General features: G+C 37.9%; 1 protein-coding gene across 3 annotated transcripts in view; it reads right to left on the reverse strand.

Moving 5' to 3' along the window:
• Window positions 1-25,805, reverse strand: part of AFG1L (AFG1 like ATPase) — a 207,640-nt gene that overhangs the window by 27,285 nt on the left and 154,550 nt on the right. For all 3 annotated transcript variants that reach the window (XM_053664828.1, XM_053664827.1, XM_053664826.1), the window contains 2 exons: window positions 13,753-13,823; window positions 13,396-13,496 (listed from right to left, as the gene is read on the reverse strand). In XM_053664828.1, coding sequence (XP_053520803.1) covers window positions 13,396-13,496; window positions 13,753-13,823 — 172 coding nt within the window. The remainder of the gene's footprint in view (window positions 1-13,395; window positions 13,497-13,752; window positions 13,824-25,805) is intronic.

Raw genomic sequence — 25,805 nt, forward strand, 5'->3', positions numbered from 1 at the left:
CAGTGTTAAAGCTACTGAAGAAAAATTCAAACAAGTAGCTTTAATGTGTTTTATAGCCATATCTATTGGTTGGTCTAGATTTTCCCAACACTTTATCAAGCATTTCATCATATAGGCCTTCTGTTTAGAGAACTATTCCCAATTATTATTTAAAGCTGTGATACATGGATTATTAAATCCAAGTAATATCATTCACTTGAAATTTTAAGACAAATTCTAATTTAAAAAAGCTAATGACCACTTCAATGTTAAAAATGTGGTTCATGTTCCTTAATCTCTGTCTGGGCAGGTGAATGGCACATTCCTCCCAAACCCAAATATTAAATATTACTATGTCATACTTTCTTAAATAAATGATCTTAAAAGGAATATGAGGAGTTGTGTCTACTTCTACTACTAGATCTGATCCTCAAAATAATTTTACTCCTAAGACAGAGAACATATTGAAGGTGTACAGATCTTAGCACACTTGTTCTTTCCTTGATACCCTCTGGAAATCACTAGGCACTTTCTCCCTGAAAACAGGGACCAGACATGCTTTTAAACCATTCCAGTTACCAGCACAATGTAAATATATTCACAGGAAATAAGAGCCAGTTTTCTCCCTCAGAGAAGCTTCAGGAAGCTGAGTCTGAGAAGTCCGTAACTTGCAGAGTTTAAAATCTGTAGCCACATGCTGCAATGCCCAAGGAGCTATTCTTGCCCTGGTTTGGGAACAGAAGCTGAACAACACAGTCCAACTTCACAGTGTGTCTTGTATAGGAAACCACCCAAATGAAGGAAGTAGGAAGGTATTCTCGGAACCCAGTTTTTCTCCATTCCTTCTGATTCTTCTTCGCCCTATTTTTCATCATGGAAATGACCACATTTATTTCTAAATGGCTATAGTTTTCAAATCTCTAATCTAGTCCCTCTTTTATGTGCATTTCTATAAATCTTCTTTTCTTTTTCCTTTAAAATAGTAAAATACAATATATTTTATACAAATACAATACAAAAATTGTATTGTATTGTATATATGAATACAATACAATTGTATTGTATTTTATACAATACAAAATAAAATACAATACTATATATTTTAACCCAATATATAGCTATTTCCTTGTAGGATATGCACCATCATCGACAATTAGTAAAACCTGATCCTTCGGTCCAACTCCAACCTTGCAGAGAATTCTATTTTTCTTTTAGTTACAAAATTTCAGAATAATTAAATAAATTCAGGTAAAATTACTAGTATAGCCCTGGCTGGTGTGGCTCAGTGGATTGAGTGCTGGCCTTCGAACTACAGTGTCACATGGTTCAATTTCCAGTCAGGGCACATGCCTGGGTTGTGGGCCAGGTACCCAGTGGGGGATGTGTGAGAGGCAAACCACACAATAGAGGAATGTTTCTCTCCCTCTCTTTCTCCTCCCTTTCCCCTCTGTCTAAAATAAATAAATAAAACCACTAATAATAAAAAATTACTAGCATACATCTTATGTTTTTAAGTCATATTATAGTATAGGTCAATTAGGGAGTTTTTCTCCAAAAACCTTTCTTATAATATTGAGGGCCTATATAAAACAGTCTAGGTCAAGGTATGTATGTTGAAATTTTACATCTAACTACCTATATCTTATGTTCCTTCTCACACAGCCAATAGCATCCCCTAAATTGGCATTGCAAAACAACTGAAAAACCAGAGTTTGTACGAGCATCAGGATTGGTTTAATTGATAGATGAGATGACTTCCAAGGTGCTTTTCAAGATTATGACTATGACTCTTTCCCTTAGGGGTTGCGTAGGAATGTGGGCAAGAAAAGAGAGGACAAAAAAGATTTAGGGCTCATTTTTGACACTGGATTCACATTCCTCCCTACAAGAATCTGACCCTTTCTCTACTAATCTCTGCTCCATCTCACTTCTGCTCTACCTGTGTCCTGTGCTTTAACCAGGCTGGCTGCCTGCCTCATCTGGACACAGTACTATCAGAGATCAGCATATATGAGAAATGGCCACCAGAGATCGGCAATGCTGTGGAGAATGTAAAGGGCCAAGGAGATTCGTGGGCTACTTTAGCTCTAGTGATGAATGCCCTTATTCCCTGATGAAAATCACCACTGTTGGCATCCAAACACCAACAGACTTGACTCTTGGCCAAATATTAAAGATAAAAGCTATGCATCCTTTAGTACAATATTTATTGAGAGTGTAGAAAACAGGGCATAAACCAGAAGTAGTTTCCAACAAGTAGTTTCATTTAGAATACATCAAATGAGATAAAGCATAAAACAGAAAGATAAGGGAAATGTCTCTTAGCAACTCCCCAAGAGATATTGTTCAGTACAGTTTAAGTCTAATGATATATAAGCTATGATATAATCAAGATTAATATGAAGGCAAAACGTGTATGTCATGTACCTACTTTCCTTGAATACTAAGAACCAAAGAAGAAAGCTAATGAACGTGAAGTTGACAGTGAACAATGTGTAGACCCATGCATATGCATCAATTGATACGTTTTTTTCTCAGACTTTTTACAAACACACCTGGCCACCTATCATTATTTTTACGACACAAATAACAAACTACTCTTGCAAATAGTTACTTGTGAGCACAGTTATCAGTTAAGGAAACAATTTTCTGCAGGTGTAAAAATTACACTTCTCAATAAGGAAAATTTAGGTATAGTTGGTTTACTCATTAAGCCTTTAGAATTCTGTTTTTTCTTGCTTTCTTTGAATAGGATTCTTTCATTTTGGTCCACAAAAGTTAACCCTAAAGCAAGTAGTTCTCAAACCTTTTGGTTTAGGATCCCTTTACACTCATATTGAGGAACCCAAAGAGTTTTCTGTTTATATGGGTTATGTCTCCTCACATATACTGTGTTAGAAATTAAAATAGGAAATTAAAAAAAAATTTATTAATTTAGTTGAAATAAGAACGATAGCCCTGGCTGGTGTAGCTCAGTGGATTGAGTGCAGACCTGGGAACCAAAGGGTTGCTGGTTTGATTCCCAGTCAGGGCACATGCCTGGGTTGAAGACCAGGTCCCCAGTAGGGGGAGTACAAGAGGCAACCACACACTGATATTTCTCTCCCCCTCTCTCTACCTCCCTTTCCCTCTCTCTAAAAATAAATAAAATCTTTTAAACAAATGATAAAACCATTACATATAACCCATCAAATTAACATAAATAACATTTTAATGAAAATCATTACATTTTCCAAAATGAAAATAATTTAGTAAGAAGAGTGACATCGTTTTGCATTTGTTGCAAATCACATTAATGCCTGGCTTAGCAGGAGAGAGCAGAAGTCTTATATCTGTTTCTACATTCAGTCTGTCATGATATGTTGTTTTGGTTGGAGTATATAAGAAAACCTGACCTCACACAGAGACACAGTTGGAAAAGGGGAAAGTATTTTAGTAGCCTTATCAGATAATGGTGGCTATTCTTTGCTACATGAAAACTCAGTAAGAACTTCCTTCCGAAGAGCACACTATGGAAAGCTGGGGAAAAGAGTAACTTTATAGTGGAGAAACCAGACAATCACGACCTAAGACCAGTGTCTTAACATCAACAGTGATAAGTCAGGTTGATGGTACATACTCTTGATATGATGTTTGAAAATAGTATTTGACCTATGGGGTCTTCCTCCCCAGAGCCCATAATTTCAGTCCAATCATGAGAAAAACATCAGATAAATCCCAGTTGAAGGACATTCTACAAAATAACTGACCAGTACTCCTCAAAACTGTCAAGATCATGCTAAATAAGGAAAGCGAGAGAAACTGTCACAGCCAAAGGAACCTAAGGAAACATGATGACTAAAGGTAATGTGGAGGGACTTCCACCAAGATGGAGGCACAGATTTAAGGAAGAGCTAACCCCTATTCTTCAGACTATTCCAAAAAATCCAGAAGGATGGAAAACTCCCATATTCTTTTTATGAAGCCAGCATCATCCTAATTCCAAAACCAGATAGAGACACAACGAAGAAAGAAAACTTCAGGCCAATAATCACTGATGAACACAGATGCTAAAATCCTCAACAAAATATTGCCAAATCGCATCCAACAATATATCAAAAAGATCATACACCATGACCAAGTGGGATTCATTCCAGGGATGCAAGGATGGTTCAACATTCGCAAATCAGTAAATGTAATACATCACATGAACAAAAGCAAAGACAAAAATCACATGATCATATCAATAGACACAGAAAAAGCTTTTGATAAGGTACAACACCCATTTATGATAAAAACACTCAGCAAAGTGGGAATAAAGGGAGCATTCCTCAATATAATAAAGGCCATACATGAGAGACCTACAGCCAACATCATACTCAATGGGCAAAAATTAAAAGCTTTTCCACAAAGATCAGGAACAAGACAAGGATGTCCATTTTCACCACTTCTATTCAATATAGTTTTGGAAGTTTTGGCCACAGCGATTAGGCAAGAAAAGGAAATAAAAGGCATTCAAATAGGAAAGGAGGAAACAAAACTGTCACTGTTTTCAGATGACATGATAGTGTACATGGAAAATCCTACAGACTCTACCAGAAAGCTGCTCGAACTAATTAATGAATTTGGCAAAACAGCAGGATACAAAGTCAATATCCAGAAATCAAAGGCATTTTTGTATACTAACAATGAATCAGCAGAAGCAGAAATCAAGAAAAAAATCCCATTTGATATAGCAAAAAGAAAAATAAAAAACCTGGGAATAAATCTAACCAAAGAGGTAAAAGACCTGTATGCAGAAAACTACACAGCACTGAAGAAAGAAATCAAGGAAGACACAAACAAATGGAAACATATACCTTGTTCATGGATTGGAAGAATTAATATCATCAAAATGTCCATACTACCCAAAGCAATATACAGATTCAATGCAATACCTATTAAAGTACCAATGGCGTATTTCACAGACATAGAACAAACACTTCAAAATTTATATGGAACCATAAATGAGCCCGAATAGCAGCTGCACTTTTGAGAAAGAAGAACAAAGTAGGAGGGATCACAATACCTGATATCAAACTGTATTACAAGGCCACTGTAATCAAAACAGCCTGGTACTGGCATAAAACAGGCACATACACCAATGGAACAGAACAGAGAGCCCAGAAATCAACCCAACTCTACAGTCAATTAATATTTGACAAAGGGGGCAATAACATAAAATGTAGTAAAGATAGCCTCTTCAACAAATGGTGTTCGCAGAACTGGACAGCTACATGTAAAAAAATGAAACTTGAGCACAAACTTACACCATACACCAAAATAAATTCAAACTGGATAAAAGACTTAAATATAAGCCGTGACACCATTAAAGTTCCAGAGGAAAACATCGGCAAGAAAATCTCAGATATTTCATGCAGTAACATTTTTACTGATATGTCCCCTAGAGCAAGGAATATAAAGGAAAGAATAAACAAATGGGATCTCATCAAAATAAAAAGCTTCTGCGTGGCTAAGGAAAACAGTATTAAATTAAAAAGACAACCAACTGTATGGGAAAACATATTTGCCAATGATACCTCAGACAAAGGTTTAATCTCCAAAATATACAAAGAGCTTACATGGCTCCACTCTAAGAAGACAACTAACCCAATTAAAAAATGGGAAAAGGACTTGAACAGACACTTCCCCAAGGAGGACATACAGAAGATTCAGAGACACATGAAGAGATGCTCAATATCGTTAGCTATCAGAGAGATGCAAATTAAAACCACAATGAGATACCACTTTACACCAGTCAGGATGGCTATCATAAATAAAGCAACAAACAACAAATGTTGGAGAGGTTGTGGAGAAAAGGGGTCCTTAGTTCACTGTTGGTGGGAGTGTAGACTGGTACAACCATTATGGAAAACAGTATGGAATTTTCTCAGAAAAATAAAAATCGACCTGCCTTTTGACCCAGCAATTCCACTGCTAGAATTATATCCTAAGAATCCTAAAACGCCAATTTCAAAGAACCTATGCACCACAATGTTCATAGCAGCACAATTTACAATAGCCAAGAGTTGGAAGCAACCTAGGTGCCTGACAGTAAATGAATGGATCAAAAAATTGTGGTACATATACACAATGGAATTCTATGCAGCAGAGAGAAAGAAGGAGCTACTACCCTTTGCAACAACATGGATGGAACTGGAAAGCATTATGCTGAGTGAAATAGGCCAGGTGTTGAAAGACAAATACCATGTGATCTCACCTTTAACAGGAAGCTAAACAATAAAATGAACAAGCAAGCAGAATAAAAACGAAGACACTGAAATAGAGAACAAGGGGACAGTGACCAGAGGGGAGAGGGAAGGAAATTTAAGGGGGAAGGGGGGAGGGATTTGGGGGAACAAGTGTGAGGGACGCAGGGACGAGGGCTGGGGGGGTGGGGATGGGGGGAAGGTGGGGAGCGTGGGACGTGGAGGTGGGCTTGGATGGGAGAAATAGACGAAAAACTGTACTTGAAAAATAAATTAAATTAATTAATTAATTTTAAAAAAAGAATAAACTCTCAGTTTCACATACTCAAAAAAAAATAAAAAGATGGAGGCATAGGTGGAGACACCATGCTTTCTCACACAACCAAGTTTAGAGACAACAAAATATTAGCAACAGAAAACACAGCCAGAACACAGAAAATTGAACTTTTCGGAAGTCTGATAACAACGAATTCTTCAGCCTGACCGGTAAGAGGGGAGAAGCCAGCAGCTGGCGGAGCGGGGTTGCACAGGAAAAAATCGGTCAGACGGACTCAGGCGCGCAGATCCCAGGCATGGGGTTGCAACAGGTGGACCCAGTGAGCGACCCAGTGAGCAATCGGCAGGGAGGCAGGTTGACTGTGGTGGCGCATTCCTGCACAGATAGACCAGCAAGGGAGTGGGCAGTGAGACAGGACGGAGCAGGCCCCAGCTGTGAGAGGCAGCAGAGAGGGCCACCATTTCCACACTCTGACCCCACCCCCACATACAGCGTCACAACCCAGCAACCCCGTCCTGGTGGCCCCGCCCAGCCCTTAAGGCTCCGCTCCCCATACTTACTGGGCGGGAACAGACCAAAAATGGCTCAAGAAGATCTCAAAGCCCCAGAGCCCATAACTCTAAGGGATGAAGAAATAGCAAAACTTTCAGATGCACAGTTCAAAACACTAGTGATCAGAATGCTCACAGAACTGGTTGATTTTAGTTGCAAATTAGAGGAACATATGAAGGCTAAACTAATTGAAATGAAAGGAATTGCACAGGAAACCAATAGTAATGGAAAGGAAACTGGGACTCAGATCAAGGGAGTGAACCAGAAGGAAGGAAAATGACCAAACAGGAAAATATGAAGAAACGAGAATTCAAAAACATGAAGAGAGACTTAGGAACCTCCAGGACATCTTTAAACACTCCAACATCCGAATTATAGGGGTACCAGAAAGGGGAAAGGAACAGTCACGAGTGTGAAACTTATTTGAACAAATAATAAAGGAGAATTTCCCCAATCTGGCAGAGGAAATAGACTTCCAGGAAATCCAGGAAGCTCAGAGTCCCAAAGAGGTTGGACCCAAGAAGAAACACACCAAGGCACATCATCATTACATTAGCCAAGATTAAAATGAAGGAGAGAATCCTAGAAGCAGCAAGAGATAAGGGGACAGTCACCTACAAAGGACTTCCCATCAGACTGTCACCGGATTTCTCAAAAGAGACCTTACAGGCAAGAAGGGGCTGGAAAGAGGTATTCCAAGTCATGAAATCTAAAGACCTACAACCAAAATTGCTCTATCCAGCAAAGCTTTCATTTAGAATGGAAGGACAGATAAAGTGCTTCTCAGATAAGACCAAATTCAAGGAGTTCATCATCACCAAGCCCTTATTATATGAAATGTTAAAGGGACTTATCTAAGAAAAAGAAGATAAAAAAGATGAACAGTGAAAGGACTGCAAACTCACAGTTACTAACAACCACACCTAAAACAAAAGCAAACTAAGAGGACAGCTAGATCAGGAGTGAACCATAGAAATGAAGATCACATGGAGGGTTAGCAAAAGGGGAGTAGGAGAAGGAGAAGGGGGGGAGAAGGCACAGAAAATAAGTAGCATAGACGGTAGGTAGAAAATAGATAGGGGGAGGACAAGAATAGTACGGGAAATATAGAATCTAAAGAACTTGAGACACAGGTTCATAAACTAAAGGGGGGGAATGGTGGGGGAGGGGTGTGCAGGGTGGAGGGGAATGAAGGGGGGAATAGAACAACTATAATGGCATAATCAATAAAATTAAAATTAAAAAAATAAATAAAATAAAATAAAAGGTAATGTGGAATCCCAGATGGGACCCTGGGACAGAAAAGGACATTATGCACAAACAAAGAAAATCTAAATATAATAAGGACTTAATAACAATATATCAATATTGGTTCATTAATTGTAACAAGTGCACCACACTAACATAAGATGTCATTAATAAGAAGCTGAATTTGGGAGGATATGTAAATTCTCTACACTGTTTTCTTCAATTTTCCTATAAAACTAAAACTGTTCTAAAAAATAGAGTCTATTTTAAAATTGCTTAAAACTTGACAAAAATTGTTTTAAAATGTTAAGTTGCAAAGTAGAATCTACAATAATATCAGTGTATTTTAAAAATTCTGTTATATTAAAACTCTATTATACTTTCTTGCACTTTAAATGTATGTTTTGTCACGTGTGATTTTGCAATGGTTGTTAGAAAATATTGGCTCAATGAGTTATGTAGATCTTCCAAATGATGACATGTTTAATATTACAATGTCAACATGTTGCATTTGTTAATATCACCATCAATCTTATAAGAAAAAAATGCACAAAAATTGGGAAGCTGTCAAGTTCATGGTGGTGGCAACAAGTGTTCCAAATTCTAATTTTCACTTGTTTGCTCAAATGTTATCACTGGCAATAACTACTCTTAGTTGTTGTTCTTAAAGGAATAGTCTGACTTCATTCATTTGCAAGAAAATGTCTGTCAAATATGGTGAGGAAATATCTGCCAAGCCTGAATAGCCATAGTTTGTCCTTCCCTCTTTCAGGTAAAAATGGCATTGAATTAAAAAAGTGGCTAGTTCAGCTAGCAACTCAAACAATTGCACAGGTGCCTTTCCGCAGGACTACCACTGTGCTTGATATACAGCAGAAGTGCTTTATGTGTACTTCCCTCACGAAGAATATTAAGAAGTCATGTTCTCAAGGGTTTAAGCTATTTAACAAAGTTAATCATTTTTACTGCTTCTTCAATGACACTGTTAAAGGAAACCAGGTTTGTTTTTTTTTTTAAACGATTACATGGGCAATGAAGAATACAGTATGGCTTAGTGCTGCTGCCTTAATTCTGCTAAGGCTCCAGCAATTTAACCCACCATTCCTTTTGTACCATTATTGCAAACGTCACCATAGTGAAAAAGGCAAAAGTGACCTAGTATTATGACAGAGAATTTTGACCTTAAGGACTCTTGAGAACCACTTACTTAAACAACCATATTTCTGACTTCTCCACTACCCTCCGGCTGTGCCAAGTAACTGCATCGAGTTACGGCATGGAAACCTAAAAGCTCACATAGTATCCACAGAGATGAATCTGCTTCACTTCCCTTTTACGACCACTCTCATACAGAAAGAGTGACAGTGAACTGGGACCACCCAGACTTACTTTCCCTTACCTGTCCACAGTTTAAAACAGGGCTTCCCAACCTTCTTCACATTGTGGCAGGGAGCGAACATGATAACATTTTTATTAAAAAGTAAAGGAATGAGGCTGCCTAAGGCTTAAGGTTCCCAGCCTGGAGGCAGAGGCCCTATACAGCCTTCAGGAGGTCAGAGGGGTCAGTAGCTGTGCCCGTGCTCATGCCCATGGGTTTGCCAAGGCACAGGAGCTGGACAGTTCTGTACTAAGGTTCTCAGTATACCTGGGGCTCTCAGACTGAATCTCTATCCCATACCCAGCTTCATGCTCTATGAAAGGATCAAAGCTTATTCAAATGTGCAAATTCACAATGTATCTGATTGTATTTCATGGTAGAATCAGAATTATATTAATGTAACGATATAATTAATGTAACTTGCTGTAACTTGTCCAGAACACATTTTCAAATACAATGTAGTGAGTAAAAGCAGTCTTATTCCCCAGACTACCAAGAAGTTCAAAACCTTGGCTCTGCCACTCACTAGCTGTGTGATCTTGGAAAAGTAACTGAAGATCCATCTCTGTGCCTCAATTTGCCCACCCATGAAATGGGGACAATAATAGTATTTACCTATTTTAAGTATAAAATGAGTTAATTTAGTAAAAAGTGCTTAGAATGACGGCTGGAAGTGGCAATGTTTGCTGCTGTTATTATCCCATGGGTACGGGATAATAACATCTCCTGACTGGGACTGCTTCTCTGAGCCCAATAGTGTGAAACTGCAAATTTGCAAAGAAAGAGAAGCCCAGTGACACCAATGGGCTGCATGCTAACCTGCAGGGCTCCCCATCTGAGGTGACACGCTTGAAGCAGGCAGGGGACAGAGGTGTGCGAGGGAAGGAATGGTCTGGGCCTTTTTAGTGCACTCATAGCATTCATCAAGGGTTTATGCTCAAAACCTTCTCTTCCCTATCAAGATACAGATTAGTTTCCACCTAATGTATAAGTCTATATACATATTATTTTCCTTGGGAGGGGCCCTGGTGAAAAAATAATCATGACAGACTATTAACCCATCCAAAGCTTTTTTTCACGCTGGTGTCAGAAGTTGGGGTTGGATGAGCCTGGGGCTCCAGGAGCCTCCCAGAGCTAGAACACATGACCCAAAGCTGGGACTGTCTCATAGACACAGCTTCTTTACCTTGGGTTAAATACGTTTTGTTTTGTTTTGTTGTTTTCTTTACTGAACGTTTTTTGGCAACTACTTAGCACAGTTCTTAAAATCATTAGAACTAATTAAGAGGTTAGGTTACATCTGAAGCTGAATGATTTTAAGAGTCTTCTTCATGTAAGTATTCAATATCTGCATTGCCACAGTTTAAAGTTGCAAAGAAATACAAAATTATCATAACAAGAAAACAGTCGCAAATGAACTGACCCTTAAAAGTAGCCTGTCCTCAAACATCTCTCACAGCCTAGTACCGAAGCCCAGCCATCAGGTCGGCATCTTTTGGCAGCCATTCCGCGCTTGTCTGATGTAGTGAACGTCACACAATTACAATGCAGATGAAAAGCAAACCTACCCATGCAAAGTCACTGACCAATGAAGATCCTGCCAACTTGAGCAAAAAATCAACAAAACTTTAAACGAAACTAATTGAAATATTCACAAATTAAAAGATTTTGAAAAAACTCAGGAAATCCTTAAAGGTTTTTGTAAAAATGATTTTCTATTTAATTGAACAACCAAATCATGAAGTGCAAGATATACTAATTTATCAACTTAAAACTTTGTCAAGAAAGTTATGCCAAAAATAAATAGTAATTTGGCCCTGGTTGGGTAGGTCAGTTGGTTAGAGTGCTCTCCTGATAATCAAGATTGTGGGTTCAGTCCACAGGAGGAAACTTATAAGAAGCAAACAATGAATGCACAAATAAGTGGAACAACAAACTGATGTTTCTCTCTTTTTCTCTTTAAAAATAATCAATAAATAAAAAAATTTAAAATAAATAAGTAGTAATTTGTTCACTGCTATTCTAAGGAATTTATTTCATAGTGCTATTATAATCTACATTTTTATCAAGTAAGATAAAAATTACTTTTATGTGTTACTTTTATTTTTCAAAATAAAGTCCCAATTAATCTTCTTCCCCACTGCCTCCAAACCCCAGACTGAAGATTTTGGTCCCTGCTGAGCAACCTTTTCCTGGTACTAAGTCTCCCGAAGTCATGAGCCCATTAAAAACACAGATAAACACTGTATTTTTCATCCACTCAGTACGTGCTCCAAGAAACTGTCTTTACCTAACTACTCCAAGATGCAATGGGTCTGTCCTGCCCACGTCTTCACCAGGACCCCTCTGTGGAAGGAGGAGGAGCTTTATCCTTTGGGCACACAATATTTTTCTCAAGTTTATTTATCTTGCAAAGTACGTAAAACTTAAATGCAAGCCTTAATAAAATTGTCTGGAGATATTGGGTTATTATGACCTTGATAAGATTGATCCAATAGACCTAGCTGGTGTGGCTCAGTGGATTGAGCGCCGGCCTGCAAACCAAAGTGTCACTGGTTCAATTCCCAGTCAGGGCACATACCTGGGGTGTGGGCCAGGTCCCCAGTAGGGGGTGTACAAGAGTCAACCACACACTGATGTTTCTCTCCCTCATTCTTCTTCCCTTCCCCTCTCTTTAAAAATAAATAAATAAAATCTTTTTCTTAAAAAAAAAAAAAAAGACTGATCCAGGAGAAGTATGAAGGGTTTGTATCAGCTAGAATGACTTTCACTAACAGAGACTGACATTATCACCCTGTCAGATGATCCTAAACTTTATTGGTTTTGAAGTACTTTATTTCTATAATAACAATTGTAAATTGAATTCATCTCATTTGTTTAAAAATGACAAATGTACATTGGTTAGAAGTAATGAAGTCACTGGCTAGCTTTACGAGAAGCAGTCATGAAATGGACGGCAGGTATAAACGAAGACTTCTCCTTCCCTTACTGAAAAACAACCGTCTTTTAGTTACCTAAAAGTCAAGGCAAATCAGAGATCAGCTGGAATGAAAATTTATACAAAGCAATTGAGTAATTATGCTTAAAGGTGTGTGCAATTTGGATTTGCTTTTCTCAAGATTTACAGTCAATAAATATATTGAACAGAACTCATATCTATAATGAATGTGCAATCAAGGTCTTTCTCAGTTGTATGAATGTGTGTATATGTACATTTTTCTCTGTTGAATATATCATTATTTAACACAGAGATCGCAGTTATAAATGTCCATTTTCTTTGACGTTGGCACAAACAGGCCAGATAACATGGTGATAATAGACGGGTAGTAAGAATGGGGAACAGAAGTGCTTTTGTCATACTTCCTTGGATCATGGTGCTATTACTTCAACTTCCTCCCCCACATACTAACCTCACCTCAATTTAAAAAGACTAATTATTATCTATGTTTCATTTTTATAAAATATTCCTAGTACTGATTTTAGTTTTGTTTCCAGCAACAGTTGACAGTTCTCTCTATATTTCTAATTTTTGTTTTAGAGTCCAAGTGCAAATTTTGTGCCAGTACCTATAAAAAGCACATGGCATATACAGATAAGTATTTCCCTTAATGAGACTTTTAAATCAGTCCCAACTCTGTGAATAGTATTTTAAAATCTGAAACAAGCAGAGAGGACAACATTAAGTGTTTTAACCCGTGGAAAGGCCAGTGAGTCCGACGTGTCTGGGTACTTACTCTCTCACACAGTTCTTCGAACGTGCAGTCGGCCACAGTTCCACAGGCTTTATTCAGCCACAGCTCTCTGCCTTGCACTTTTAGAATCCTCGGTCTAGTTACTATGGGAACATGAACAAAGACTCAATCTTGTCTGGATAATTACTATAAAATTCATCTCTTACAGATAGGAAATGCATAGCTTGATGAATAATAGCACATGATTCAACACATAAATTAGACAAAATGCTGATACAATGACTGCCACTTGAGCGTGGCATCAACCCATATACAGCAATGGAACTTATTAATTGGTCAGTGGAGATTGGGCATTGTGTTCTAAATGTATTCTCTTTCAAGAGAAATTAACTTACGTACAATCATTTTGTTTCTGAGCCAGCTCATCAAACAACTTATCCATGACAGCCTCCACATCAGCTTCACTTGTGCTACAGTGAAAAGAATAATAGAATATGAAATTAATAACACTTGAAGCCAACATCAAACAGCTGCTGGAGCCTGCTTAGCTTTTTGCCCATAAAAAAAGAGAACAGGATGTTATGCTCTAAATACAAACATTAGATTTAGAATACACTTAAAAGCAGAGAATATTAACTCTCAGGTAGATGATTTTGCCTTATTTGCATACACAGAAAGACTTCTGTGCTTCTGGCTGTTTCCAGTAATGAGACGATACAGTCAGAGTAAATCCATTAATACTATGTGTACACAATGAGAAGAAAGGCTTCTGGCTCTCTCTTGCATGCAAAACAAGAGCAAATAGACAAGGCAGTCAAGCATCCAGCAAAGTGTCCTTTGAAATCTGTACTGAGAGGCTACATGTGAAATTAAATATTGAAGCTGCTTTTTAAAAAAAATCAAGTCAAGCCACTGACTGAGAAGATCAAGCATCCAGAATTAAATCACGAGCTTCGAAATACCAACTAGATCTACACATCAACAATTTCATCAGACTTTGAGTAGAAGGACAATTATAAACCACAGAGTTTCTCTCAAGAGTGTCCTGGTTGAAAGTTTGAGAAAACTCTCTCCATCTGTGATACCCACCGTTGCAGCTACTGTGCAGTTATTTTCATCAAAGATTCTTTTGAATTCTAATTAAAAATCACCATATGGTTTATGGAACCCACATATACAAATGTGATAATACTATGGCCTTTTCTCCCCTCTCACTTTTTTTTCAAGAGAAGTTGATAAATTAACAGTCAATAAAATAAAATAACTGGCAGAAGAAATAAATGTTTAAAAAAAACTTCAAGTGAAAACAAGTTTTCTTCAACTTTATCTACATACAAACTTAGAATGATCTGCCAATATGCTTAATTTTGACACACAAATCACTCTTATCTAGGTGCAGAAGCAAATCAAACTCAATTCTGGATGTCCATCTTAATAAAATCTTATTGAAAATTAATATGGTAAATTATTTTTTCAGATTCAGCTAAAACTAAAACAAATATCTCCCTAGAGATAATTATCAGGGGCAGGCATTTAACATACAAACACTTAATTCTTCAACTGTTCTACAGCAAATGCTTTTAGATTGCAACAAAGCACACAGTCATTATGAAGGGTTTGGAATTGTTATAGTCCAAGTAATTATTATAACAGTATCTTTATAAGAATTCTATTACATTATCACAAAATGTTACTCAGAAGTTACAACACATAAAATAAAAAATTTTATTGGTGTTAAGTTGCCTTAAAATAAATCTTTGTAAAAGTATTTTATGTAACATACAAACAAACAGACTCATCTATGTCAACTTGCAATTTACCTCAGGAAGTAAGCTCTATTGACCTTCTGGGGACAGGAATCTTATCTTTCTATTGTCTTATGAGCAAAGGGGGCTAGTGTGTATTTTGGTTTCATTAGATGTGTCTATACTGATATAAAAAAAAAATAAGGATACCATGAAAGGGATCCTGACCAGGATTCCAGGAACAGTGTATTCAAAATCTCTTAACAAATGACTTACAAGGTAACACTAGTGTTCCCACACTCCACTCAGATTTCACATTTCTCTACTAAAGAGGATTCATCAAAGTTCATTGATTTTTTTTTATGGATGAGAATGAGAAAAGTAAAAAGAAAAATTAAAACTTACCTACCTAGATTAGCTTAAAAGATTAAGTTCATTATCCAGGTTCATATCTGCTTTAAACATCTTTGAGTAAGTTTGTAATTCTAGTGAAAATTTTAGATGATTCTTAACTATTTTAATGTATCACACGGGGAACAACTAAAGAGCTAACATTTGTTGAGCAAGTATTAAGTAGCAGTTAATTTACTTATACTACTCCTACCTCGCCAGATAATATGTTATCCCATTTTTACAGAAAACAGATTCAGAGAATTAAGTCACTTAATCTATCTCAATATACAATAATTTAAGTTTTCTGTATCACAGAAAATATTATAAATAAAATATATAGCATATTAAACCAGGAACAAAGTGGCAACATGTATGGCATATGATTAATATTGTTAATGTATTAAAAAACTCTGACAGATTAAAAAAATTGAATACCCCAAGAGAAAAACTGTCAAAGGATCCAAACAGGCAAACTGCATAAAAAATGCAACTCAATGGGCAAGAAGCATATGTAAAATTGTTCATTTCTTACTAGTAACAACAAATGTGAAGGAAAAGATGCCATTCTTTCCTCCAAAATGGCAGAGATATGGGAAAAGATAAAACACTCAGAGCAAACATAAATACAGAGAAGATCCCTCTTCCCACTGCTGGGAGGGGTGTACAAGCTCTCAGGGCAACTAGATAATAGCAATAAAAGCATTATAAACATGCATTTCACATCACTAGCCATTCCACTCATGGGTATTTTACCTATAAAAATAATAATGGTTGATGAGTATAAGGATATTTACTGTAACACTCATAACATAATAACAAACTTTAAAAGAACTCAATGCCCAGCAATGGGGAATTTGGTGAAGTTCATTTGCATATAACCATACAATAGGGTATTACGCAGTTTTTTAGTGCAACTTTTCCCTCTTGTCCTAGAACTGCAATTCTCGGCTGTAAGTGTTAAGTACCATCAAATTCTAAAGAGCACCACCAATGAGCCACCAGTAACAGGATCCGGACACCCACCCTAAAGGTTAAATGATGAGGGAAGCCAGCCCTACTGGGAACCACCACCCTCCTCATCCTGATGTCACAGTGTCTTTATAGAGCGGGGAAAGGAGGGTCAGGAGTCACTGGCCTTCATGTCTAGGATTTGTGAGGAGCATTCTCCCTCCTTTCTCCTTAGGAAGGAAGAGGAGGATTTACCCTCCCCAAAGGCAAGTGATGCAGGGAAAGGGTCCTCTAAGAGAATCACCTGGAAAAATTAGGGGAATCTGGAGGAAAAGAAGACTGGTATTGCTTCCCTTAGTTGGATGAGAAGGACTTCAGTAGATTAAGAAATCAGAATGTGGAAGGAGGGATGCTGAGTCAGGACGAAACAAAGCAGTTCTCACCAGAAAACCCTCTAAAAATTTGGTGCTACTAGATGAACTTAAAGATACAGGTAATGGCTCAAGCTAGGAACTCTGAAAGTAAGACAAAGGCAGTTCCTTCAATTCCCTACCTTTGACTGGACAGCCAGATTCCTGTACCTCCTCCATTCTCACCATCTGGGACAGTTTAACCATGAAGAAAGGGCGAGAGATATTATATTGGAAACATATATTAAACAGTGAAACTAACTTCAGCATCCAGATCCCTACCAGCCAAGCAACCATCCCAAGAAGTAGAAAGATTTGAGAAAACTGAATAGACAAAGAAGAACTTGCTGATACTGACATTGGGGGGTTCTTCAATGTAAACCTGACTAGCACCTATTACTCCTAAATGATGCTCACCAATGAATAAAACCCTATATTGTACACAGAACTTGTAATAAGCTTTTTAATGCCTCATTCTTAAGTGTGAGTCAACAACCAAGTATTTCTAGACATTTAAGTAAGGCCTCTAGGGCAAAAGATAAAGATAAACATAAAATTTAAAAAAAAACAGAAGAAAGGATCTTAAAGGAAGCAAATAAAAAATAGAGACTAGGAGGGGAAAATTACTCTAATATGCCTAGAGAAAGGAGGATATTACATCCACTAAACAAAGAAGGATGCTGTAAATCAATATAACAATCAGTGAATAAGGAAGATCTCTAAAAATGACTGCTAGATAAAAATAATTCAGGAAAGGAACTGGAAGAAAAAGTTGAAGTAATCTTTCAGATATTGGAGCAAAAAGACAAAAAGATGGACAGTAGAAGAAAAAAATAAAAGAATCAGAAGATCAGTCCAGATGGTTCAATATCCAACCAGAAGGAGTTGTAAAAACTATGGAGAAATAAGGAAGAAAAAAGTGAAAGAAAAATTAAGTTTCCTAAAATTGAAGGACATGATTTTCTATGTTGAAAGAGTCCACTGAACTCCTAGCACAAAGAGTGGAGATGCAAGCTCCATTCCAAGGCACATTATCATAAAATCTCAGGAAATTAATAATAAAGAAAGAATATCCTAAAATCTTCAAGAGGAAAATCCAGGTCAAACATAAAAGGTCAAGAATCATCCACAGCAATTTACTTTGCAACAGCAATAATGGAAACTTGAAGATGATGGTATATGTCTAAAAAATTCTAAGGGAACATTATTCTGAAGGCATTTTCAGACAGATGAGCAGTCAAAAAACATATTTCTCAGGTAGACTTCTTAGATACTAGAAGGTGTGCTTTATCACAACACGAAGAAGGGTTCTATTTCTAGTAGAATCAGATCAGCTTCGCCCCAAATGGCCTCCTGCTGAGAGCAGCATTAAACTGGACAAAATACAAAACAGGTGACCTGAAGGCATTACACAGTGAACAGAAGCAGGCAGGTTCTAAGGGGAGCTGACACTAGGGAGAGGGGAAAAACCATTTTATAGCTTCTAGATTGAAGACAGCAAAGTCAGTACTGCTCGTTCATTATTGGCATATAAAAATGAAGCAATTTCTGGATATTAATTTTTATATCTTTCTACTTTGCTGAATTCATTTATCAGTTTTAGTAGTTTCTTGGTGGGATCTTCAGTGTCCTATATGTACAGTAGCACATCATCTGCAAATAAAAGCAGTTTTACTTCTTCCTTCCAATTTGGATGCCTCTTTTTTCTCCTTCTTGTCTGATTGCTATGACTTCCAGTACTATGTTAAATAACAGAGTTGAAAGCAGGCGTCTCTGTTTCCTTCCTGATTTTACGGGAACACTTGTAGGTTTTGCCCATTGAGTATGCTGCTGGTAGTGGCTTTGTCACATATGTCCTTTATTACATTTAGGTACGTTCCTTCTATTCCCACTTTGCTGAGAGTTTTTATCATAAATGGGTGCTGCATTTTATCAAATGCTTTTTCTGCATCTATTGATAGGATCATGTGGTTTTTATCCTTCATTTTGTTTATGTGGTGTATCACGTTTATTGATTTGCAAATATTATACCAATCTTGCATCCCTGAAATAAATTCCACTTAATCATGGTGTATAATCTTTTTTGATGCATTGTTGTATTTGGCTAATATTTTGCTGAGAATTTTAGCTTCTATGTTCATCAGGGATATTAGCTTATAATTTTCTTTCTTTGTAGTGCCTTTATCTGGTTTGGGAATTACGATAATGTGGGCCTTATAAAATGAGCTTGGGAGTCTTCCCTCCTCTTGAATTTTATGATAATAGTTTGAGAAGGAGAGGTATTAGTTCTCCTTGGAATGTTTGGTAAAATTCACCTGTGAAGCATCCAGTCCAGGGCTTTTGTTTGTTGGGAGTTTTTTGATTACTGCTTCAATTTCACAAGTTGTAATATGTCTATTCAGATTCTCTTATTTTTTTCTGATTTAGTTTAATAAAAGAGTACAAGGGGGATAAATGGTAATGGAAAATATACAATAAAAAATAAACTATTAAAAAATAAATGAAGTCAGTATTGCTCAGGGCAACAAAAAGTCCAACAGAAAATTCACAATCCTTCTGGTAGGAGTGTGTGTGTGTTGGGGTGGGCGGGGGTCGGGGGGATGTCACCACACATCTGGAAAATCAGGGCAAAGTATTTCTAAGCTCCCAAAAGATATTAATTAATCTTGAAAATTCTTGAAATCCTAAGTTATTCTGTATCTCAATATTTTGTTTTCAAGTAATGAGTGTCCATAATAATAAACAGTGAATCATTTTTCTGTCATAGGGCTATACTAAAAGTTTCAGCAGTTTTCTGTAAAATGACAGTATAACATTAAATTCATGGCTTATCACTATTATAAACTAATATGTTATAAGATTACATATTTTCATAACATATAAAATGATCTCTACCGATATAGACTTTTCACAGTAAAAAAATTAAAGGAAAACATTAATCTAAAATAAATTCTAAATACAATTATTTTAAAATTTAAATACCACAAATATTTACTATGTAAAAATTATTTTTAAAATTAAAGGTTCTTAAAACACAAGCATTAATAACCTTATCTGCCAGTCCTGATCTTTGCTGGTTGACAAACATTTCACACAAAGAAAATGTCATTTTGACGACACTGATCAAATCATTAACAGTGTGTCCCAACTCATTCTCCAGTTGAGTGTTAGGGTACATATTGCTTCATACAAGCTCATTTCTTTAATTAATGAGTTAATTGGCTTCATTTACTCAATATTACCTCCTTAAAGGCCCTATTTCCAAATACAGGCACATTAAAGGGTTAAGACTTCACTTATGAACTTTGGAGAGATGCAATTCAGTCCTTAACAATGAGCATTTGTATAGTTTACAGTTTGGCGTTTTATGAATAGTGCTACTCTGAACATTCTGGTACGTGCCTTTCGTAAGCTGATGTATATGCGTCTGTCGGACGCATTACCAGGGGCAGAATTACTGCTCACGGGGTAGGCCTATGTTCCGCTGAGCCGATGCTGTCAGATTTCCACAACGGCTGCAGCAGTTTACTCTCTCACCTGAGTATATGAAGAGCTCCACTGTGCCGCATCCTTGCCAACGTTTGGGAGTTTCTATCTCTTCCATTTTAGTGATTATGGTAAATGTATCATAAACTATTTTAATATAAGTTGTCTCAAATTGTTTTGAAAATGGATGGGGCATAAAAATACCTATATGATTTAATTAATGCACTAGTTAATCCAAAACCACTATCTTAGTAACATGTCATAATATATATAAAAATTTGAAATCCATGTTTTAAAAATATTTAGGATTGCTTGACATGTTTAAGCAGAAAATTTCAAGAATACAACTTTACTGTAAAAATTTCAGCCAGAGAAATAATTTTAACTTCAAAACAGGGAGAACATGGTATTTATAACAGAGAAAAGTGGAGGAACTGCACTGAGTCTACATCAGTGCCCCTGCCAGCCTCCCAGTGAAGCTATTGGAAAACATGGCAGCATCACCTCACAGGAAAACCTGTACTTGAAATGCAGTCATGCCTGTGAAACCCTGAAAAAGAACCAGGGTGAGCTAGTTTTTTTTTTTTTTTTTTAATTTAGTGTTTGGGACATAAGCCCTAAGGTCAGCAACAGGCATATTCAGGAAAAGAATGTACAAAACACACACACGTGGATCTGGATTACAAAAAACACAACAGCAATTCAAATTAGACTCAAATTACAAACATAAAGGACCAAAACAATTTGAAGGGACAAAACCTAGTGGTCAACAGCAGGTGCATGAAAATGCTACAGCCAAAAGTGGCACTAAGTTAAACATGATTTTTTCTGTGTAAAAGAGAGCTAAATTCACAGTTTTCTTTTGAGGCTACAAGAATATCATGTCACAGCACATGGAAGAAAATGTTCTATTCAGCTTTGTGTGGTCCCACTTTAACCACAGAGGTGTATCTTAAGGAAGGGTGACTTGGGTAACATCAAAATGATCAGGAGAAAACACAGGAATTAAGCTCAGATGATATGACTCGTATCCCCTTTCCTTTCGTGAAGGACAACAGAAACATAAGCTCCTACAACTGAGTACTGATAAAGAATTTAAGTGACTTCTTTTAATTCTGGGTAATTGCTCCTTTGGTGAGATGCTACTGTGTAGGAGGGCCTTTGTGCAGATAAGAAAATAGAAAATCTGTCCACAGATAATCAAAAGTTGGCCGCAGTAAGAGAATTAAAGTCATTTCTGAAGAAGAAGCAGAGTCACGCTTTTCATATGCTTCTTGTTGGGCGGCAGGGTGTTGGGGGCCCACGCAGAGCACAAACTCCTTTTCCTTTGTAATTCCGTGGTAATCACCACCCATTTCATTGCTTCCATCACCGTTTGTTAAGCTCAGAAATGCAGTGGAGGGGCAGGTTTCTATTTTCTGTTGAGTAATACCATTGTGTCTTTAAGTCAGAACAGCCTTGGAATCAACCACTATTTTGTTGCCAGGAAATTTAATTTGGCATTAACTCACACAAGAATCCTGTGAGTACAGTACCCTGTATTAAAAGCTCAATTGCTTCAGAAGTATGAGAATCATAATTTATTTTTCCATATATTAGTAAACAGAGAGGAAAGTAACCAGTCATTCCGACTTTGAGAAAATTTCTATAGCTGAAATCAGGCATTCAACATAAAACTTAGACTGAAGAAATAGAACACGTCAAAAAAAAAGACCTTATTATTGCTGGATCATTTGAAATTCTCAACAAAAATTTCAAACAAGTGGAGTTTTCTAGAAGAGGGTCACACATGAATTTAAATGGAAATTAATTTCTTGAAGAACCTCCCACTTCATTAGGATTGACTCAGGGGAACAGAATGCTACCCACACTTTGCCCCTTCATCCCTTTTTAAAAATCAACAGCTTGTTAAGGTATCAACAAGTAGAATAGGGTTGGCTTTCCTTGGTCCCTCTCTCTCCATGTTCTCTATTCCAGAGAGCCAAAGTTGATTCAACGAGGGAGAAATTTCCCCTTCCTCTTAGAGTTCTTGTGCCAAATTTCCCTGGCAGTGAGCCTTCTCACTCTGCTGATTCCTTGTGCATTCATGCTGTACAGCTCTTTGTGCTCATACCAAACATAATCTGGGGCTGGAGGCAGGTCCAAGATTAAGTTGGTTTACACTTGCCTTAATATAAAACAGACTTGGTTGCATTTCAAATCCTGTAGGCTTGTTTTACATAACGGAATCAGTTGTTAGGATGCATTTTGTCCTAGTATTTATCTTCTTCTTAATCACTCAAAGGCTTAATTGACTGTTCAGAGATCCATTTCAGTCTCTAAATTTCCCACCCTTCTAATCACTGGGAGAGTAACTCACCTAGTTCCATTAATCTTGACCTGTGTATAATACAGACAGTGGGACCTAGCACCTTTTGCTCTCAAATTCCAGACCTTTACTCCCTCTCTTCTCAGCCCCAATCTCCATATAAAATTTCTATCAAATTTATTTATTTCATCCCCCCCAAATAAATTAGTGATGTAATACATAGAATTGCAGACTGGTAGAGCCAAAATATATTTCTCTTTTTATAAAATTTCAGAAAGGCTATAGTGATTAAAGATTTTTGAAAAGATAAAAAAGCTAGGAAGTAAGAAGTGCTAACTCTTCTTCAGGTGAAGATGGTCACATCTACCTGGGAAAGAGAAGCCAGGGAGTTTTAATAGATTTAAAAAAAAGTATACAGCAAGTAATTAAAGAACTGGGACTTTTGCCAGATAAGTTTTTCTAATGTTGAAGCTTGACCTATAGTTATAAATGTGATCTATCTGAAGATGAAATAATAATAATAAAAGAATTGTAAGGAAATATAAAAACTTTATTCTGTACTTTCATAGGTCTACGAATACATGTTACCTACTCATGTACATATTGTATATATAGCTTATTGGCACTTTACTACATGAGTACAGCCATGCGACTGAATACTTTGTCCCTGTGTTCAGCTAGAAATAAATGGTGGGCCAGCTCCATTCCAGTGCTGGATGGCCTGCTGGAAAACCATCTGTGACATGCTACTGTCAAATGACAGTTCCATAAAGGAACAGAAGACAGAAGTCGTGCTGAACTGACTGATAGAACCTGATACTGAAGTGTATAAAAGATGAATTTCTTTTGTTGCTGTGCCACTTTTTAGGTGGTGTTTCAAAGAGTTTCAAAAACCTTTGAAATTAATTTTAATTCAGTAGTCCTTGAGTTAACATAGGATTAACAAATATTTAAATGTGCATCTAAAATATGTCAAATAGGATATTTTCATGATTTTAACAGACAAACAGGATATATAAAGCAGACTATGCCCTACGGGATATAAAGCAGAAAACTGTTTCTCTTACTAATATGCAGTTATAAGTTTGTAATATCACAGAGCCTCTCACATCTGTAAACTATCAAGAGGTGTTCTTATGAGAAGGACACTACCGTGCATCTCCTTTTGAGAACAAACTGTAGTTCCCCCTACAGCAGCCTTTTCCCTGTACGTGGCCTTAAGAGTACAGATTTATTACCATTACTGATCCTTGCAACAAACAATGCTTCATTCTGAATTTGAAACATTTCAATGTTAATGAAACCTTATACTTTATACTTCTTATAGGGATAAATACTTCGCTTAAAAATACATAGTGAAAAAAGTCATTAAAACATGGAGATACAAGGTGATTGTGGAATAAGTAGAAGCTACTCCACGAACTAAACTAAAACTAAACTAAACTCATCTTTTCCAAGAACTGAACTAAAATATAGAGGACCAACTGAGGACCAGATGAGGAGAAGTCTTATGACCAAGAATTTACAGAACAAGCCAAATAGAGACTGGTAGGAAGGACAGAGATGCAAAAGGGCTGGCCTCGCCCCACATTTGGTGGTTAAGATTCCAGAGGGATATCTCAGCTGCGGGGATTCCCTCTGAGAAGTGTAGGATCTAAAGCCCATGCTGGGATGCCCAGCCTACAGCACCAGAGCTGGGAAGAGGTGCCCATGTACTATCTGGCTGTGAAAGTCAACTGTCTGCCAGAAAGAAATGGGAGTCTACTAGAGAAACAGGCAACCTGTTAAAGGGTCAACACGCAAAAGCTCATTCACAGCCACTCACCCCAGCTCTGGGGAGGGCGGAGCAGACTAGAGTCCTGGTGGAGAGACTGGGGTTTGTGCCTCTGGGGAGAGAGCTGAGAGGACAACTGCCAGGACTCCCTGTGCTGAGTCACTCTGCTGCACTGCAGATGCATCTTTCTTGGGTGGAGCATGTCCCACACATGGCATCAGCCTAGGGAAATGCAATAGCCCCACCCTCTGGTATCCCTGTCAACATACCCTGCCCAGCGTCCACCCTGCTAGAGTCAGGTGTGTGGATCAGGGTGTAGAGGTCTAGGCAGACTCAGGGGATGTCAGTAACTAAGTTGTGTGGCTTTGGAACAGAGGCCATTGTCCCACTGTCCCACACTGTCCCACAAACCTGACTGGAGCCTCCCCTCATGGGAGATCTGCTAACCCACTCTCTGGGGTCCCAGCAGGTAGCCCCACCCTCTTGACTCTTGGTGGCTTCTCCCTGTTGAGGTTGGGGAAGAACTGGGTACAAACTGAGTTGTGTGGCTCTGGGGTGGGGGCCACACCCCCAAACTCTCCTAAGCCTGACCAGCACCTCCTCCTCTCCCAAATCCCAATGAGCCCACACTGCCAAGACTGGGCTTCTGGCGGAACCTGGAACAGACTGACTTGTGTGGCTCGAGGATAGGAAAAAAATTTCCCTTGTACACCTGACCATGGAAGAGCCTTCCCTTCACATGGCCAAATCATGGTCTGTTTGGACCTAAAAATTCTGTTGATCTCACCCTGAGGTGACAGACTTCCTGAGGCCTGGCCCCATCACAACGGGGTGTGAGCACCAGTAGGTGGCAGCCAAATGTGGAATACTCTAAGACATTTGCTGAGTGGCCACACACCTAGCACTGGCACTGAGTTTGAATCTGTGTAGATATGGTGAAAGATTCTTGCCCTTACCTGGTGATTCACTGAGAATGTACTGTATGAAAATTGAATACTGCCAGAGGCTCTTTCAGTGGCTGAGCCTAACAGGCAACTGGCAGGTGGAGGCAGGCAGGTGCAAACCTTGAGGGTTGCCAGGGACTTTTGCTGACCTGCCCCTTGGCCCAGTACTGATAAAAGTCAGGTTTGGTGTGCAGTTTGGTCCTTTCCATGCATAACCCAGGCCTAAAAGAAGCAGCCAAAAACTGTGGATTGCTTTGTAGCTTCAAATAGGTTGCCCAGGGCCAGTCACAGGCAGCATCTGATATTGGTATGCAACAAAGTCACTCCAAAGAGGCCTCAGAAGCAATACACACGGTGGCTAGCTTCAGATGATATCAGAGCAAGATCCAATAAATTTCACAAGTGGTACATCCTAAGGGAGATCTCAGCAGGCATCAGATCCCA

This window comes from Artibeus jamaicensis, unplaced genomic scaffold (assembly GCF_021234435.1).
Source record: "Artibeus jamaicensis isolate MK-2021 breed Jamaican fruit bat unplaced genomic scaffold, CSHL_Jam_final contig_387, whole genome shotgun sequence".
Taxonomy (NCBI): Eukaryota; Metazoa; Chordata; class Mammalia; order Chiroptera; family Phyllostomidae; genus Artibeus; species Artibeus jamaicensis.